At 43.7% G+C, this 19,555-nt stretch overlaps 1 protein-coding gene across 1 annotated transcript; it reads right to left on the reverse strand.

Annotated features, from left to right (window-relative positions):
- Positions 1-1,764: 1,764 nt before the first annotated feature.
- LOC125457688 (extracellular calcium-sensing receptor-like) lies at positions 1,765-15,903 on the reverse strand. Its single transcript, XM_048542250.2, has 6 exons — positions 15,744-15,903; positions 12,956-13,247; positions 11,280-12,113; positions 10,272-10,499; positions 2,842-2,965; positions 1,765-2,753 (listed from the first exon to the last, which is right to left on the reverse strand). The coding sequence occupies exons 1-6, from the start codon at positions 15,890-15,892 to the stop codon at positions 1,846-1,848; spliced, it is 2,535 nt and encodes an 844-aa protein (XP_048398207.2). The 5' UTR covers positions 15,893-15,903; the 3' UTR covers positions 1,765-1,845.
- Positions 15,904-19,555: the final 3,652 nt, after the last annotated feature.

Raw genomic sequence — 19,555 nt, forward strand, 5'->3', positions numbered from 1 at the left:
CATAGTGTGATAATAAGCCAGAAGGTAGTGAGAATGAATGACTGTGATAAAAAGCAACACATGTCAAAACTGGGCCCGATGTGCATTTTATACTGAACATGGAAAGATCTGAACAGGCTCGAAAGTTATTGAACCCAATGTGAGGCCCAGAGGCTGTAGGGAATCCCACAACCTAAAATATGAGATGTTTTTCTTCAAACTTGAACTCAAGCACTCTGGTACACAGCAGCAGGCCTGCCACTGTGTGTTGGTGTGGTAACATGTTGCATTGACGTGGCAGAGTTATTAGTATAGACAGAGCAGAGGTGCTCTGTAGATTGATCGCCCAGTCTTTGGTTTGATTCCACAAAGTGGAGAAGGCCACACTGTGAACAGCAAATACTGTAGACTAGATTGAATGAAGTACATATGAATCACTGCTTCATCTGGAAGATTTGTCTCGAGCCTTGGATAGTGAGCAGAGGGTGAAGGCCAAAATGTGGAGGTGGACAGAGCATGTCTCAAGGTCCTTTTGCTCTTGGTGATGAGAATGTTCAATTAAGGATGCAAGTGGACATTTCTGAGGCTGCTTTGTAGAAAGTAGCATAATCGGAATGTATGAGATTGAGAAGCTGTGAGAATGAGATTGCCACTTCAACACAATAATGTGTTCCCAACCAAACATCTCTGTCACACGCCTGCTGCAGTCCTCAAGTGATCCTCAGCGCACGCTTGCAATATCTGCTTGAAGACCCTGGAGACTCCAGGACTCGACATTGAGTTCAAGAATTTTAGAACCTGATTCCATCTTTCCGTGATTGGCGTCCAACCCCCAGCGGGTCCTGTTATGAAATGGCTTGATTTTATCAGTCACCCATTCTCACTTACTTGTAAGCCACGATCACATAAAATGTGTGCATTCAGTAAAGCCCGTCCATTTTCTCACTCTACGTTCTTTTAAATCTTTTATTCAACTTTTCTTCTGTCCTGGCCTGTTACCCATTACCTTATCTTTTTTCACCGACCCCTGTCATATGTCTCTGCCTTGGATCAGTCTCCATCTGTAGGGTCACCACGTCTCCGCACCACCTACACCTCCCCCTCCACGGCCCCCGTCACCCCAGTCCCATACTCGATACTTTTAATCTGCTTTCTTCCCACAGAGACTGCCAGTCCTGCTAAGTTTCTGCAGGATTTTCTGTTTCTGTTTCAGATCTCCAGCTACCGCTGTTCTTTGTTTTATTGAAGAATAACAGGCTCCGTTTTACGCGGAGAATGTGCAAATCACAAATGAGCAGAATGAGAAAAATATTGCCCCCGCCAAAGGCCGAAAGGATAGCAATAACCCAAAGGGAACGGATCGAAAGTTAACTGCGTGAAAATGCAACAAAACAACAGAAATTTCTGGAAAACCTGAGAAGGTACTGCACCATCTGTGGAGGAATGTCAGCGATAACGTTTCGGATCGGAAGAGCGCTGAACAAGGGTCACTAGACCTAAATCGGTAACTCTGACTTCTGCCGGCCGATGCTGCCAGACCTGTTGAGTTGTTAAAACAATTTCTGGTTGGGTTTCTGCAAATCTTCGGCTTGTGTTTAATTAATACCAGTGTAAGTGGTGCATGGAATTCATATCCAGACCAGCGTAATACGTCAGCGCCACTGAGTTCCAATACACACAACAAAATACCCTTCAAGAATAATAAGAAACAATGCAAAATCGAAGCAAACTGATTTTTATTTATACGACAAATACACTTATGTAGCGAAAGTGAATGCAAATTGTTTACTCAGCAAGAGGTATTAATGTTGGAACAACGGCCTCCACATTGAAAACTTTGCGGGCAGAAATAGAGGAAGTTGAGAACTACAGTGAAGTCCATTTGCCCATCATGTTTTTCTTCGTGTTATTCTCCGGTTTCAGTAAGATAATATAACACTTCGGAGCAAAAATGCAGACAAGCAAACCAAAGCTTGACGCCCAAATAGCAAACGCCTCTACAGCCACCGTGTACTTTCCAGGGGAGCTGACATAAGCCGGAATAAAAGTGATCCAAACAGCACAGAAGATCAGCATACTGAAAGTTATATACTTCGCGTCGTTGAAATTATCAGGAAGTTTCCGGGCAAGAAAAGCCAGGAGGAAGCATATAGTGGACAGAAGACCAATATAGCTGGACACAAAATAAAAGGCTTTTAAAGAGCCCACGTCACATTCCAAAATTATGATATCTCTATAATAGGTCGTGTTTTTCACTGGATAGGGAGGTGATACAATGAGCCAGATCGTGCAAATTGACCCTTGAAGAAATGTGAGGCCAAACACTCCTAACCGTTGCTGCATCGGTCCGAACCAATTCATCAAATTGTTGTTGGGAAGAGTTGCTTTAAAAGCGATCACAACAAGAATGGTTTTCCCCAAAATACAGGAAATACACAGAACAAATACAATTCCAAACGCAGTCCGCCGAAACATGCAGGACCATCTGGTCGGTTTCCCAATGAAGGTGAGTGAGCACAGGAAGCAAAGCGTTAGCGCAAAGAGAAGGAGAAAGCTCAGCTCCGAATTGTTCGCTCGAACGATAGGGGTTTCCCGATACCGGAAGAACGCAGCGACTGTACCCAGTGCAAGACACGCTCCCACTGCAGCCAGTGCTACTAAGACGAAGCCCAGAACCTCTTGGAAGGATAGAAATTCAATCTTTTTGGGAATGCACCGATCCTTTTGCTGGTTCGACCAGTAATCCAAAGGACACTTGATACAATCAGGGGAATCTGAAAGGATGAAAGAATCGGTTTTTGAATATGAACAATGATATTGTCAACAAAATAACATAGCATTGGGCCCCATATTTTCACATACCTGTTGTGTTGCTAATCTCACCATCAGCGCATTCCGCACAGTCAAAACAACATATTGGCTGACCTTTCCTGCTGACCTTTCTTGTTCCGCGAGAACAATGCTCTGAGCAAACAGCACGTGGAATCTATAACAAAGGAAATAATAACTGTGTCATCCATATAATGGCGCCACAGCATAACACGCACGGCTATGTTAGTATAACAAGGTGTGGATCTGGATGAACAGAGCAGGCCAAGCAGCATCAGAGGAGCAGGAAAGCTGACGTTTCGGGCCTGGACCCTTCTTTTCTGGAGAAGGGTCGAGGCAGGAAACGTCAGCTTTCCTGCTCCTCTGATGCTGCCTGCCCTGCTGTGTTCTTCCAGCTCTACACTTTGTCATCTCAGATTCTCCAGCATCTGTAGTTCCTAGTGTCCCTGGACATGATAGTATTTTGTCACTGGGAGAGGTATACTGAAAGGCCGGGAATCCGTCACTTTCTCTCGTCCAATTTTTAGCCAAACGTCTTTTGAATGTCGACTGTTCAATGCGTTGCTACCAACCTCACAGGCAGTGCGTTGAAGATCATGCCAGTTCTCTAGCTATTATAGTTTGCACGTGTGGCCTTAGTGCCATAGCGGCCAACCCTCTGTCACGAGAAACGGTGTCCTAATTTCCTCTTTGCCGCATCCAGTCGCGTCAGGCGGTGGTCAAGTATCAGGCCAAAAGATTTAGAGGATCCATGACCTCGATGTCAGTGGAATACGTCGTGTATGAGCTCAAGTGGTCTTCAAACATCTCCAGCCCAGCAAGGCGAAGCAGCAAACGAACACAATCACTCACTTCACTGATTTCAGATCCCGGCCATCACAAATGTCAGACTTCAGGAACTCAGTTATCCATCTCACATGAAGTCGCGAAATGGCTGAGTGCAATAGAAACTTCAAACTGTCGGGTGCAGATAGTACATTTCTTGAAGATTTGCTAAGTATGCCTTGCCTGTCGAACATGTGAATTTCAGTTCCAATCCAGCTAAATATTATCTCTCGTTGACACTCGATAGTCAGCAAAATCTTTAAACCAACAGCGCTGTCAGCTCCAGCTCGCTCAAAACTAGAGCTCTCAGCTCCAGCTCGCTCAAAACTACCGCGTAGTTTGGAATTTTATAATTCGATTTAGATTTTATTGCCATGCGAATTCATGTACAAGGTTACAGGAGTACAGTGATAAGAGTACTGCGTCTCCATTCCCGGGGCCACTTTAGGTGCAAAATCACCTAGGTGCAAGACTTTAAGTACAAAGCAGAAAAACAAAGGAATATAGATAAATGTACAACACCGTTTCAATAGTTCTTCTTCAGTGATGAGTAGTTCTGCGCTCGCACTCCCCACAACGAGTTCGATGTCCTCGGCGCTGGGATCGATTTCTTCCGCTTTCAGCTGGATCTCCCGGGCTTGTTGCTACTGCCGATGTCAGTAGAACTCGGTCTGCTTGCTCTCGACGGCATATATACCGGGTAGGAGGTAGGGAGGGGGGATCTGTCGCTTCTGCTCTGGACCGGTTATTCGACGCGTTGATCTCGTTCTCTCGCCCTCCCCCACGCTGGCGCCCTTACCTCCCCGGTGGGCTCGCGCTGTCTCCAAACCCCCAGCCATCAACCCCTACTCCGTCCAAGCGCTATCTCACAATCCCCCGCACTGACGCGATCTCTCCACAATAGGTAATTCGATTAAAACAAGAAACAATAATAAAAGCGCTCGATCGACTCTGTTCAGGAGCCTGCACGCTGCGCTGCTAGTCGTCCACTGTCTTGGAGATCTAAACTGAAACAGAATAGTGTTTAATTTAATTTACTGTCGCTCAGATAATGAAGAAGTCCCACTCACATGCACGAATACCTGGATAGCATCCAGCCTTATTAATATTACTATTGAATAATATACATGCCATGCAAGTGCCAGGCCCTGACCATTTGCCTAACGAAATAGCAGAAATTCACAACTGCCGTCCAAGACACGCACGTCTTTGGATTGTCGCCTAATTGCCCTTATTTCTTCAACATTCTGCTTTCCACAACACTGGAGATGGACCATTACGAGGTGATTGTGGTGCTTGTAGAAGAACGTTCACAAACGTTTTCTCAGCAGTAATTAGGAATCAATCCTTTGCTTGCCTACTACTCACACGGAACTCTCAAACTAAAATAAAGTTACAGAGATATTTAAGTAATTAAATGCTGTACTAATTTACTAACGCTTCGCTGAAAAAATGTGCAATTAAATATGCATCCTTCTATGACGGCTTTTAAATGAATAACATTGGGCAAAATATCAACAACATGGTTGTCCTGTTAAAATCTTAATGAATGCATAGTCAGGTTTCGTACTTTTAAAACAAAATATGAAACACAATTTTGAACAGCACTGTTTTAATAAAATACACATTTGACATCCAGAATGTTCTTAATACGTTTGTAGAAAACCGAAGAACAGTATCAGACAGCAGAGATTGCAAAATAATTGCATTAACACGGGCGATTCCTTTCTAGTGTACACATCAACCTTGAAGTAGTGGTTAATGAAAACAAAAATAAACAAAAATAAAATTGCTGGAAAAGCTCAGCAGGTCTGGCAGCATCTGTGGGGACAATTTAGTGTTAACGTTTCCTGTCGATTGACCCATCTTCAGAACTGATGGCAGCTAAGGAAAATATCACTTTACATGCAGAAGATAAGGTGGGAGGAGGAGGAATGGAGTAAATGATAGGTGGAGATAGATCCCAAAGAGAGAGAAGAACGGTAGGACAGACAAAGTTTTAGATAAGATCTGTCTAGAAGGGTGAATAGCTATTAGTGGGGACAGCAGACTATGAGTTAACAAGGCCTGATACGCGGGGCTTGGGGTACAGACATGAGAGAGCTCAAGCCCGAAATTCCAGGAGGCTGTCCCCCAAGGGGAAAATGAGGTGTGAGTGATAATGGGAACTGCAGATGCTGGAGAAACCAATGTAATAAAATCTGAGGCTGGATGAACACAGCAGGCCAAGCAGCATCTCAGGAGCGCAAAAGCTGACGTTTCGGGCCTCGACCCTTCATCAGAGAGGGGGATGGGGTGAGGGTTCTGGAATAAATAGGGAGAGAGGGGGAGGCGGACCGAAGATGGAGAGAAAAGAAGATTGGTGGAGAGGAGAGTATAGGTGGGGAGGTAGGGAGGGGATAGGTCAGTCAAGGGAAGACGGACAGGTCAAGGAGGTGGGATGAGGTTAGTAGGTAGGAGATGGAGGTGCGGCTTGAGGTGGGAGAAAGGGATGGGTGAGAGGAAGAACAGGTTAGGGAGGCAAAGACAGGCTGGACTGGTTTTGGGATGCAGTGGGTGGAGGGGAAGAGCTGGGCTGGTTTTGGGATGCGGTGGGGGAAGGGGAGATTTTGAAGCTGGTGAAGTCCACATTGATACCATTGGGCTGCAGGGTTCCCAAGCGGAATATGAGTTGCTGTTCCTGCAACCTTCAGGGGGCATCATTGTGGAACTGCAGGAGGCCCATGATGGACATGTCATCTAAAGAATGGGAGGGGGAGTGGAAATGGTTCGCGACTGGGAGGTGCAGTTGCTTATTGCGAACCGAGCGGAGGTGTTCTGCAAAGCAGCCCCCAAGCCTCCACTTGGTTTCCCCAATGTAGAGGAAGCCACGCCGGGTACAATGGATACAGTATACCACATTGGCAGATGTGCAGGTGAACCTCTGCTTAATATATGGAAAGTCATCTTGGGTCCTGGGGTAGGGGTGAGGGAGCAAGTGTAGCATTTCCTGCGGTTGCAGGGGAAGGTGCTGGCTGTGGTAGGGTTGGAGGGCAGTGTGGAGTGAACAAGGGAGTCACAGAGAGAGTGGTCTCTCCGGAAAGCAGACAGGGGTGGGGATGGAAAAATGTCTTGGGTGGTGGGGTCGGATTGTAGATGGCAGAAGTGTCAGAGGATGATGCGTTATATCCCAAGGTTGGTGGTGTGGTGTGTGAGAACGAGGGGGATCCTCTTTGGGTGGTTGTGGCGGGGGCGGGGTGTGAGGGATGTGTTGCGGGAAATACGGGAGACGCGGTCAAGGGCGTTTGCGACCACTGTGGGGGGAAAGTTGCGGTCCTTGAAGAACTTGGACATCTGGGATGTGCAGGAGCAGAATGCCTCATCGTGGGAGCAGATGTGGCAGAGGCAGAGGAATTGGGAATAGGGGATGGAATTTTTGCAGGAGGGTGGGTGGGAGGAGGTGTATTCTAGGTAGCTGTGGGAGTCGGTGGGTTTGAAATAGACATCAGTTACAAGCTGGTTGCCTGAGATGGAGACTGAGAGATCCAAGAAGGTGAGGGATGTGCTGGAGATGGCCCAGGTGAACTAAAGGTTGGGGCGGAAGGTGTTGGTGAAGTGGATGAACTGTTCGAGTTCCTCTGGGGAGCAAGAGGCGGCGCCGATACAGTCATCAATATAACGGAGGAAGAGGTGGGGTTTGGGGCCTGTGTAGGTGCGGAAGAGGGACTGTTCCACGTAACCTACAAAGAGGCAGGCATAGCTGGGGCCCATGCGGGTGCCCATGCCACCGCCTTTGTCTGTCATCAGATGAACGGTGTAGGCCCGAAACGTCAGCTTTTGTGCTCCTGAGATGCTGCTTGGCCTGCTGTGTTCATCCAGCTTCACACTTTATTATCTTGGATTCTCCAGCATCTGCAGTTTTCATTAAGACTGAATGCAAAGTTGAATTCGCATGACGTTCCTTACATAAATTATGCAGAATCTGCACTCCATGAAAGCTTAAGCTAACACTCTATATTCAGCATCAGCATCATAAACATCATTGAATTTCTCTCCTGGCAGTTTCAGTATTGTCTCATTAAATCCATCTATGTCATTCCTTCAAGGGCAATTTTGGGGTTACAAGTCAATATTCTCTGAGTACGTTGACTACATTTATGATTGAATTGCATGTATTTTCTTCAAGTCTATTCTGTGAAGGACTTGTATTTTAGCAAAATCTTCTATCAGCTCACAACACTGAACAAAAATAAGCTTGATGATGAGCGAGAAAAAACTTCAACAGAGTTGAACAGAGTTTTCAGCAGAAACGTAACAGCGCCAGCAGCATGCCCAAAGAGCAAATAGAGCCAACATTTCCAAACCAGAGACCAATTTTTTTGGCTCCAGGCTTTCCAGATAGAAATAAATAATGCATGCAAAAATATACCAATTCCATGAAGGATTAAATGCAGGAGAAATTAAAAAAACTAATGAATAGATTTCACTTTAAGTTAAGGAAAATCCCAAAACCTTTGATTCATACACAAGGAGCAAGAGGATAACTAGAGAAAGGGTTGGCCAACTCAAGGGCAAAGGAGGGAATTTATGCAAGAATTCAGAGATAGTGAGTGAGATTCTTAATGTGTACTTTGCTTCACTATTCACCGAGGAGAAGGGCATGGTGGATGTTGGGTTTCAGGATAGATGTTTGATTATTCTAGACCAAGTCAGCATAAGGATGGGGAAAACGTTGGATATTCTAAAAGGTATTAGAGTGGACAATTCCCCAGGTCAGGATGGGATCTATCCCAGGTTTCTGAGGAAAGTGAGAGAGTAAATTGCTGGGGCCTTAACAGATATCTTTGCAGCATCCTTGAGCACACGTGAGGTCCCGGAGGACTGAAGAATTGTTAATGTTGCGCCCTTGTTTAAAAGGGGTAGCAAGGATAACCCAGGTAAATATAAACTAGTGAGTCTGACGGCAGTGGTGGGGAAGCTGCTGGAGGAGATACTGAGGGATAGGATCTATTTACATTTGTAAGAAAATGAGCTTATTAGTGTTAGGCAGCATGGTTTTGTGCAGGGAAGGTCATGTCTTACCAACTTGATAGAATTTTATTTGAGGAAGTGACAAGTTGATAGATGTCATATACATGGACTTTGGTAAAACATTTGATAGGGTCCACCATAGTACACTGACGGAGAAAATGAAGTCACATGGAGCCCAGAGTGTATTGGTTAGATGGATAGAAAACGGGCTGAGCAACAAGAGACAGAAGAGACAGTGAAGGGAGTTTCTCAAAATGGAGAACTGTGACCCGTGATATTCCATCCGTGTTGGGACCACTGTTGTTTTATGACAGGCATACGTGATCTGGAGGATGGTATAGATGGTCTGATTAGCAAGTTTACAGATGACACTAAGATTGGTGGAGTGGCAGATATTGAGGGGACTGTCAGAGAATGTAGCAGAATATAGATAGATTGGAGAGTTGGGCGGAGAAATGGCAGATGGGTTTCAATCCAGGCAAATGCGAGGTGATGCATTTTGGAAGATCCAATTCAAGAGTGAAGTATACAGTAAATGGAAAAGCCCTGGGGAAAACTGATGAGCAGAGAGATCTAGGTGTTCAGATCCATTGCACCCTGAAGGTGGCAATGCAGGTGGATAGAGTGGTCAAGAAGACATACATCATACTTTCATTCATCAGACGGGGTATTGAGTACAAGAGTTATCAGATCATGTTACAGTTGCTTGAACTTTGTTTTGACCACATTTGGAATATTGCATGCAGTTCCGGTTTCCACATTACTGAAAGGATGTGAATGCTTTGGTGACGGTGCAGAGGAGGTTCACCAGGATGTTGCCTGGTATGGAGCGTGCTAGCTATGAAGAGAGATTGGGTAGATTAGGATTATTTACACTAGAAAGACGGAGGTTGGCGGGGGGTACCTGGTTGAGGTCTACAAAATCATAAGGGGTATAGACAGGTTTCATAACAAGAAGCATTTTCTTGGTGTGGAGGACTCAATTACTGGGGGTCACGATTTCAAGGTGAGAGGGGACAAGTTTAAGGGAGATATGCGTGGAAAGTTCTTTCAGCAAAGGGTGGTGGGTGCCTGGAACGTGTTCCCAGCGGAGGTGATAGAGGCCGGCACGATAGCATCATATAAGATGTATCTAGCCAGGGACATGAATGGGCAGAGAACAGAGGGATACAGATCCTTGGAAAATAGGTTTAGGGTTTAGATAGAGAATCCGGATCAGCGCAGGCTTGAAGGGCCGAAGTGATAATTTTCTTTGTGCAGTAATTTTCTTTGTTCTTTGTTCTTTATTCACTTCGGCTGCTTTGCAAAAAAAGGAAAGCGTTTCGAAATGGAGAATGGAAACTGCATTCCGACTTTTGAAACGCTTAAAATAATAGCAGTGAGAGGAGGATCAAAATCTGAGTTTGAGGGGTTAAACGGAAGAAGTGAAAATAGGAACAGGTGCTCCGCAAAACAACTCAGCTGTGTGTAAAACCAAGGCTGCAAGAAAGGACAATGCATAAAGGCATGACCGATTAAACCAGTGGCCTAATGGCTCACAGAAACAAATGCGCTCCTTTTCAATTTTTCGCATCTAAACGGAACGTTTTTTAACCATGGTTTTTCCGTGATAATCGTAAGGGAAATACCTGTTTACTACTCGAGCTCCACACGATATCTCCGATATTCAGGACAAATTCTTGCCCCTCTGCTGCTGAACCGTCATAATATCCAACTTTTACAACTTCAAGTGATCCTTCTGCATTCATTTGTAAATTTATTAAGTCATACATTGGTACTGGATCGCCATTTTCGTCAAAATACACGATTTCCCCAGTGCGTGCAGTGAAATTTACCGAATGCAGATAGTGCAGCAGCTGAAGAAGAGTAATAAAAGGCATTTAAATCGTTCCCTGCCATTTGATATAGACATTAAAATTCATTTAAAATATTGACAACGATAGTTTAGAAATGAATGATTTCACAATTTAACATCCAGAGAGGAACAAATCAAGTTTGGAGATCAACATTTTCCATTTTTGCGAGTTTCGTTGATCATTCCGACATTCAACTCTCAACATTGGCGCGAACGAGTCCAAGAATTATATGGAATCTAGTTCCACGACTGAGATTTGAGTGACAGTGCAGTGTGTCGGAGTGACATATTTTAAATGAAACATTCCAATGAGAGATAAGGCCCTACAATATAGTAAAAAGACAAAACTCGCCAAAAGCCGTCCAACAACAAAAACTAACACCAATACTCGGAGCATTTGTCACTTTGTTACTATTAGTACCTCCTTGGCTACAACTTAGCTTATTTCCGATTTCAACTCCAGAACAGTGACTAAACCTCGCCAGCACTTAACTGTCAATAGAATGCTGCTGAAGAGCTTCAAGCTTGGGCGGTCTTTGCAATAATGTATATATCTTTGTTCTCTACCTTTCTGCGTGATTGAGTTGGAATTTTTTTGTGTTAAATTCTAATTTTGATACATAATTGTCTTATTGGCATACTTATCTCTCAATTTCTGAAGGGAGCCCGATTGTTACAATGGAGCTGCGATAAAAACCCAAGTGTAAATAAAACAGCACACACTTCAAAGCTTGGTGGCATCAATGTGATCGATCTGAAAGAAAATGAAATATTTTCCTACCTGCCAGGGTTGAAAACTTGAAATTTTGGCGCAGGTGTTGTTTATGAAGGGGCCATTCCCTTCTTCGCAGGACAGCATATCATCAAGTGCATGAGCGACAGCATAGACTGCTTTGTACACATGGTAGGAACTTCCGTCCATTATAGCTGGAAGGTAGGTATTTTCTAGTCCATCTAAATGTTCATTCCCTGAACATGGCCGCTCTTGAAATGCAGAACTTCGAATCTCCGTCGTGTCGTCCGATGTTAAAGAGCACGAGAATAGACTTTCCCAAAACTCCTTCACAAAAATACTGTCAGGAAACCTAGAAGGATGAATTTTCAGGAGGTGATCTCTGAGGCCAGCTAATTCTATCCTACGGGTCGTTGGACCAATGGCTCCAACGCGAGCCTTCGCACCTTCTACAGATATCAATGTATCTCCTGTAAGCCATCCTTCAGTTCCGATCCACTGTATCCCCGTTACATTTTGGCGCAAAATCTCCTGAATTAGCACTCGCATATCTCTTTTTTGCAAGAATCCAACCACAACCCTTGTGGTCGCCTCTCTCATCACCTGCACTATTTTGCTGATTTTGTCGGCCGGATCGGTTCTGTAAAAAGATTCAGAGTACGCGATGCAAACCCCAATTTTTTGGGCCTCTTCGATAAATGTTCTCATCCCAAAATTCCCGTAATCGGTGTTGCTTCTAACTGTCCCAATCCAATTCCAACCAAAGGTTTTCACGAGTTTAGCAAGAAGCTTGGACTGATATTTGTCGCTGGGTATCGTTCTAAAAAAAGTCGGGTATTCTTGCTTATCGCTCAGACAGGCGCATGTAGCGAAATAACTAATCTGCAGAAAATGGGTAAATATATGTAAATATTCTTTCATTGTTTTTTAAAATAACTTTAAAAATGTACACACCTATACCTTCAGTATGAATGTATTTTTTTGTTTGCGAATTTTATTAAATGCAATGTTAAGTATGTCGGCTTATGATTGAAAATAATCAAACAAAGTCAATCATTTGCCGAGTTAAAAATAAAAGATATGGCAAGCTGAAATTTTCCAGTGGCTCCATGAGACCTACCTTCCTGAAGGAACCAGTCGAATGTTCTACCGGAATTATAAAGATTGTCTCAGTCTGAAAAAAAAGCGCCTTTCTTTTGACGATGGGAGCGTCTCTACACGTTGTGAATATGCCCTCATGAGCAAACTGAAGTTATGTGGCAGTGTTTGTATACTGGCAATATTATTAGATAAGTAAACTATAACACAGGTTTGTGGGGATTTGGGTTTACATCCCGCCTGGCAGATGTGGAAATTTGAATTCAATGAAGTATGCAATAAACAAAAAGTTGCCATGACGATATTTTGGGCACCGTGGCTCAGTACTTAGCACTGCTGCCTCACGGTGTCAGGGAAGTGGTTTCGATTTCACCTTTGGATGACTAACTGTGCAGAGGGTTTAAATTCTCCTCGTGTCTATGTGGTTAGTTGGATTGTCCACGCCAAATTGCCCCATTGTGTACAACAATGCACAGGCAAGGTGGTAACGTGATATATGATGAGATAGGGATGGAATGCTCTTCGGGGGGTCGGTGCCTACTCCATGGTTCAAATAGTCGCTATTTGAATGGTAGAGTGTGATTCGAACGGTATTGGAAATATGCAGTCTATGCTGGACACTTTACCATCGGAATCCCGAACGTTCCAACTGTCCTTGCGGCTGCTATGGAGGACGTGGATGAATCACAGCCAATAATGGCTGCGACATTGGAAGAACCTTTACATTCAGGGTACTCAATTAATTCTTGCTCTCCATTCACCAAAGCCAGCGCTGCTTTGGACGCTATTGCGGAGATCGAGCAGTCGTCGTAGATCTCATACCCCAGCGTGATATTCGGAAGTACCGTTTTACTCCTGTTTATTTCTTCGATAGCAAAAATCATGGTCTGCATCAGGCGAAAGCTTGCGATATCAAAACTGCGGGTGAGATGTGAGAGGAAATAATATGCATATCATATTCACCATCCAATTACGCGGTTTCGATTCACCCAGATCTACGAAACCCGCTGAGACTCTCACCTCAATTGAGAACAGCATGGTAAACGCAAATTCCAATAAACCGACTTACACTGGACCTTACGGTTTGTCTGAAAGACCTTCTTGGGAATCAATGATCACGATCCAGCTGGATCAAATCAGTGAGCAAAGTTGGGCCGATTTTTGGCTACATGCTGAGCTTAATACGCTGCTTCTTATCAGGTTTGCAAGTGTTTAAAAGGCTCTACGCCAGGGGGACTGTCAAATCAGCACCGACACTCCCAACCTCATGCCGGCACCCATAGCAACTGACAGGCAAAGCGGCTGAAGACCCACAACTTTCGTTACCCTGGTATTCTGCATGTATAAGGTGCAATATCCGGCCGATAAAGGTACCCGTTTGAGACCTAGGCTCCGCTAACATCCGCGACACCAGCATTACTAATATCCATCATCCCACTATGCATCAACGTCCAATCTGTTCATCAGCCAGCTTGCCCCACGCTACCCAAAGCCAGAGTTGATCTTCTCTACCCCACACTCCCCTTGCCCTTTTCTCCGATTGACAGGATTGAAGAGCTACTATTGAATCGCTGAATGAGTGAATGCATCCGTGCAAATGCCTACAAATACGGAGAGGCAAACGAGACAACTGGAAACGATTACAAACTCCGACAAATGTTTGCAAACAACTATTTGTACCTTAGGAAACTTAGAAATGCTTAAAACAATTTAACATGCCCACAGCATCACAGAATTAAACACTACTCGGCGAAGACTGAAAACTGCGCAATCCTTACACTCATGGCTTCCTCCAACGATCTGAAATGGAATGCAGCTCCGTGACGTACGTAACCTGCTACCGACCCCTGCCATTGCTTCGATTATTACTGAGCGCAGACAAGAAGTTCCAGTGCCGAACCAAAATCACAAGCTGGGAGTGTAGTTTAGAATATGTTCAACAGTCTACATCATCGCTTTGCTCCTGACCAAAAAGTGCGTATCTGTATCGGTAATGTTCATAAATTGATGGCCTGTTGTGATATATTCCAATGTAGAATGGGGCATCCTCTCTCTATCTACTCTTTCAAAGCCTTTCATCGCAGTAAGTGCTCTGTTAGGTCACTCTCTGCTTTCTTTTCCAAGGGAAATAAGCGCGCGCGTCAATCTCTTTCTGATATATTTATCCAAACGTTTTCGCCATTATCCTTGTAATCATCTCAGCAGCATCCCCATTCTATCAGATGTCTAATAAGTTGAAAAGAACTGCACGAGGCACACTTAGTGCGTCTAACCAGTGTTCAATGCAGATTTATCAGAATCTTCTCAAGAATCTATTTTAACTCTATTGAAATGAAACTTATTGTTTTGGTTCGCTTTAGTAATCACATTCCAAACAAGTGACATAGCATTTAGTCACTCGTCGAATTGTAATTCAGAATCTTTTTCCTTTCCTTTGCCTAGACAAGAAACTGCAATGTCATCAGTGATCTCTCTTCGTAGCTAAATGTGTTATCTCATAATTCTTTGCTCAAAGTAATTGCATTCACTTGCCCGCTTTACAATTTTTAAAATGTCCCTTGCAATCGGCACAGTATACAAGCACTAGATCCCCAGGATCATACGCGTCTTTAGAAATTGTGTTTTGGATTCTGTCCAAATCGTTACACGTTTGCTGAATATTGCTCAGATTTTATTTCCAGATAAACACAAAACATTGCCTAAAGGATTCCAGTAACATCACCAATGGGACGCAGCGTATTTCTAATTAACACCCAGGTCGTTTATATTCCGTATAGTTCCGAGGTATTGCACATAGAGTTTCAGACTCCTTCGTAGGGTTCTTTCGGCTACGTTGCCATTTTTACAGAGCAACAACGATTTTTTAAAAATCACCAATAAGTTCATGCTGTTACAACTGAACGTAGTTTCCTGAAACAAACATGAAGAAAATTACTGGAGAAACTCAGCAGTATCTGTGGAGAGAGGAGCAGAGTCAACATTTCAAGTCTGTTATGGTCCTGTTTGAGAACTCATTTTGTCGGTACCTCGTGTGCAATATCAAAATGAAATTCGACGTGATGGAATAACGTAGACACCGAAGAATGGATATTATTCTGCAGAAGTACTCAGCCTAATCAAAATATTAGACCCTTATCATGTTAAGGACAAAGACAAAACTGTTTAACTACTACAATTGGTGAATGCCCGCTGAATTCAGAAAGTTATTTGGAATGTGTGGTTATGAGAAATCAGGATTTCTTCATTGTCTACTGCTCTGTCCTCAGATGTGCGGGTTGAGTGGATTGGTCTTGCTAAATACGAGGCTACCGAGAAGAAGTGGGGCTCTTGAGCTGGGTGGGCGGCCCTTCAGAGAGATCGAATACCTCATTCCGCATTGAAGAAATTCTGCGATTCTATGGTTCTTTGACCTACCTTTCACAATATGTGTCTGGTGGACTAACGGCAAATGAAGGAAAATCATGAATCACATCTAAATGTGCTGCGAAAATCCCGCCCACGACAATATCACCATCTTCAGACAAAGTTGGCAAATCACCTTTTGCTCGAGGCGTGCAAACCATTCCAGGTGATTCCCGTGTAGGCACAATAGTTAGCAAAATGAATATCAGAAACAAAGTCATCGCTCTCTTGCAAGGAAGCTTTCACTGGATTAAATGAAGTGAGAAAGAACGTGAAGTTATATACCGCCTAACATGACCTGAGGACATCCCACAGCGCCTCTCAGCTAATTACCTTCGACCTGATCAAATGGATTGCATCTGCGCAATTAAATGTTTAGGAGACACTTTCATGTGGCCGATCATAATTAATGGATTGTTATTTCTGCAGATAGAATTAACGTGAAATAAAAACAAGTCGAATTTTAAACACGCGGGTCACTATTTTCGATTCAGAAACATGATTTTAAGAAGCCTTAATCCTGTTCATGATCGCCATTAAGAACTGAGCAAAAGGGAGGCCATTCACTCCATCGATCTGATCATGGCTGATCTCATGATCCTCGACTCCAGTTTTCTTCCTCTTACCCAAATTCTTTAATTCCCTTATTAATTCAAAATGGGTTTCTCTCATATACTCAAATATACTTCACGACCTCTACAAACCTCTGCGGTAAAGAATTCCACAGATTCACTATCCTCCGAGTGAAGACGTTTACAAAGCCAGAGAGATCTACTGCACATAAAATGGCCCTTCAGCTCGTAACATCAGCGTTTGTCAAACATAAATGTACAACTATTTTACTCCCATTATTCAACACTTGGCTCAGAACTTCAGCATTTCAATTGCGTATCTGAATACTTTTTAATGTTCTGAAGGTTTCTGCCTCTACCACCCTAACAGGCAGTGAGTTCCAAACATGCACTACCTGCTGCACGAAGGCACTTTCCTTCTCATCTCTTCTAAAGCTTCTACACTTATCACACATCTACGACATTGATCATAGATTCTTTCAAAAGTTTCACCTTAATACTAATACTATGACCCTCGTTAGTTTACATAAGATAATCAGGTTCTGTTTAATCTCCTGTATTCTAAGGAAATCAGCACAAGCCTGTCTAATTTCTCTTCAGCTCTTGTAAGCATACTCTCTGCCTTAAATTGGTCACCACTTTTTCCTCAGATTAAGCCCTCTGCTCTGACATTTTGCACAATGGTAACCAACCTTTCTGTATTACCCTTTCAAGTTCCCTAAGAACTTTACATATTTCAATAAGGCTCCCCCTCATTCTTCTACGTTCTATGAGTGCAGGCTCACAACATTCCATTCTCTTTGAGGTAAAGGATCACTATTCACTAGTATTCCTACTACCTGCTAAAGTTGTAAGTTTTGTTCATAACGTATGCACAAAAACTGCTCAATGTTATTTTCCGCTTATGCCCCTTGCAACCACTCAGATTCAACATCGAATTCAATAAATTTGGAGTCTGAATCTATACTTCCAGGTTTTGTACCTTTTGTCGCTTAGTATTTCCACAGACCAGAGAGGCTACACCATGTTCTTCACAGCCTTCAACATGTCATCGATGACAATGAATATCTCACCAAGATCATTCCTAAGCCTCCACACCACTTCCTGTTGTGACATGCATTGTCTTTAGCACGGTCACGAAGTGTCACCAAAGTTTAGGGCCGTTATCATATTACTGGGGTTTGTTTAACAGACCTACCCCATTTTCGCGCTCTCAACTCTTCATATCTCTTATTCAGCTTTTCTTCTTTCCTAGTCTGCTATCGAATATGTTTTCTTAACCGATCCTTTCATATTTGCATCTGTTTCATATCCATCTCCACGTATCGTCTCATCTCTCTCTCACTTTGGCTTTGGGATCAATTCCAGGCTTTTCTAACTATGATGTGGAGATGCTACTGTTGGCCTGCAGTGGAAGAAATCAGAAGTCACACAACATCAGGTTAAAGTCCAACAGGGTTATTTGAAATCACAAACATTAAGAGCGTAGTTCCTTCTTCAATTGAAGCGAAAGACAACCATTCAGAGCACAAAATTTATGGGCAGAGAGAGGACAAGGGTGGAGACAGTAAAAGGCATACAAATGGTTTGACCAAAGTGCCGAATCATAAGTCCCTACAGGTGATCGGAAGTATTCGATGGTGTGAGTAACGTGTCAACAGCTGAGTCACAAGCAATGGGATGTCCTATAATCCGATGAAATAACGCAGAGAGATAATTGTAAAAAAAAGGTGGTCTTGGAGACAAACCAAATGACTGGAATAACAGGATAGGTGTAAGAGTTGTCAGCAAGGGTGTAACCAAAGTATGCTGGCTTTGTGTATCTTCAGAAGGCACTAAAAGCCTCCTATGCAGGTGGAGATTGCATAGGATACTCTGAAGGTCTTAATCAAAGGTCTTGATCAGTCTGATCATATTCTTTGGTCAGATCGGCAGGCAGTTGTCTGTAATGTTCCAAGTTGTTCGTTAATTGGTATGCTTCTTTGCAGTAGTTCGTTCTATTCTGTATGACCACCGTTCCTCCTTTGTTTGCTGGTCTGATGGCTATGTTGCAATTGATCTTCAGAGTATGACTGACAGTGTGTCGCGCTTACCTGGTGTTCTGCACTATCTGGTGAGAGTGGGTGATGAATTTTGCATGAATGCATTTCCTGATGGCTTGGTCATAAATGTCAAGCCTAGGGCAGAGGCCTTCTGAAGGGGTCCAATTCGCTTCTTTCTTCTTTGGTGCTTGCACCACGGATCTCTCTGTCGACTGTTCTAGTTCATTGGTTGTCTCATTGGGCCCGCTGCTGACATCTTGGAATTTGTGCAAGAATTCCCAGAGCCTCATTTGCCTGATAAATTTCTCTGTCTTTGTCACCAGGCCAAAATGGGGTCCATTTTGGTAGTGGGGCAGAAATTGAGACCACGGCTGAGAGCTTCGATTTTGTCTGGATGAAGAGTGTGGTCAGACAAGTTGATGATGGATTTCCCTGTCCTGGTACTGGTTTCATCTGTGGTAGCAGGGAGGCTTGGTTATTGCAGGTGGTGATGCCAAGTTTCTCCATTTTCTCGTTCTTAGCGTGAATGTAGGTGGTGTAATTATATTGCTTCATCTGCTTGACAGTGTCTAGTAGTTGGTCCGTTGTACCCTGAGCACACGTTGGGAATACGAAAGCAATCTCAATTTCAAAGTTGCAGCAGCTGCTGTAGAGTTGGTGTACAAGATGATTCAGATGTGTGTGAGAGGTGCAATAGCAGAATCTCTCAGCATAGTCCCGTAATGACACAGGATCTACTCAGATGAGGAAGAATGCAACAGACAACTAAAAATTTTGAAGGACGCCCCCATACGAACTGGATACGATGCTCAACTCATCAATTACCAGTTCCAATGTGCAACAGCGAAAATCTGCAATGAACTCCTCAGAAAACAAATACAGGAAATGACCAAGGAAGTGCCCTTTGCTGTCCAGTACATCCACAGAGCAGAGAGACTATACCATGTTCTTCATAGTATTCAGCAAGTCATTGATGGCAACGAATATCTCGCCAAGAGCATCCCAAAGCCTCCACTCGCCTTCAACAACCACCAAGCCTCAGGCAGAACATCATTGACAGCAAACTACCCAGCCTACAGGAGAACATTGATCACAACACCACACAATCCTGCCAAGGCAACCCCTGCAAGACATGTCAGGTGATCGACATTGATACTGCCACCACACCTGGGAACACCACCCACCATGCACAGGACAGTTACTCATGTGA

The sequence above is a fragment of the Stegostoma tigrinum genome, chromosome 14 (genome assembly GCF_030684315.1).
Source record: "Stegostoma tigrinum isolate sSteTig4 chromosome 14, sSteTig4.hap1, whole genome shotgun sequence".
Lineage (NCBI taxonomy): Eukaryota > Metazoa > Chordata > Chondrichthyes > Orectolobiformes > Stegostomatidae > Stegostoma > Stegostoma tigrinum.

Bases quoted from the DNA above. Each gene is read 5' to 3' on its own strand.
- LOC125457688 (XM_048542250.2), bottom strand. From the start codon at position 15,892: ATGGTTTGCACGCCTCGAGCAAAAGGTGATTTGCCAACTTTGTCTGAA. The intron at 10,500-11,279 runs GTAGGAAAATAT...ACTCTTCTTCAG, and splicing joins CAAGTTTTCAACCCTGGCAG to CTGCTGCACTATCTGCATTC. The intron at 2,754-2,841 runs GTATGTGAAAAT...TCATCCTTTCAG, and splicing joins TGAGATTAGCAACACAACAG to ATTCCCCTGATTGTATCAAG.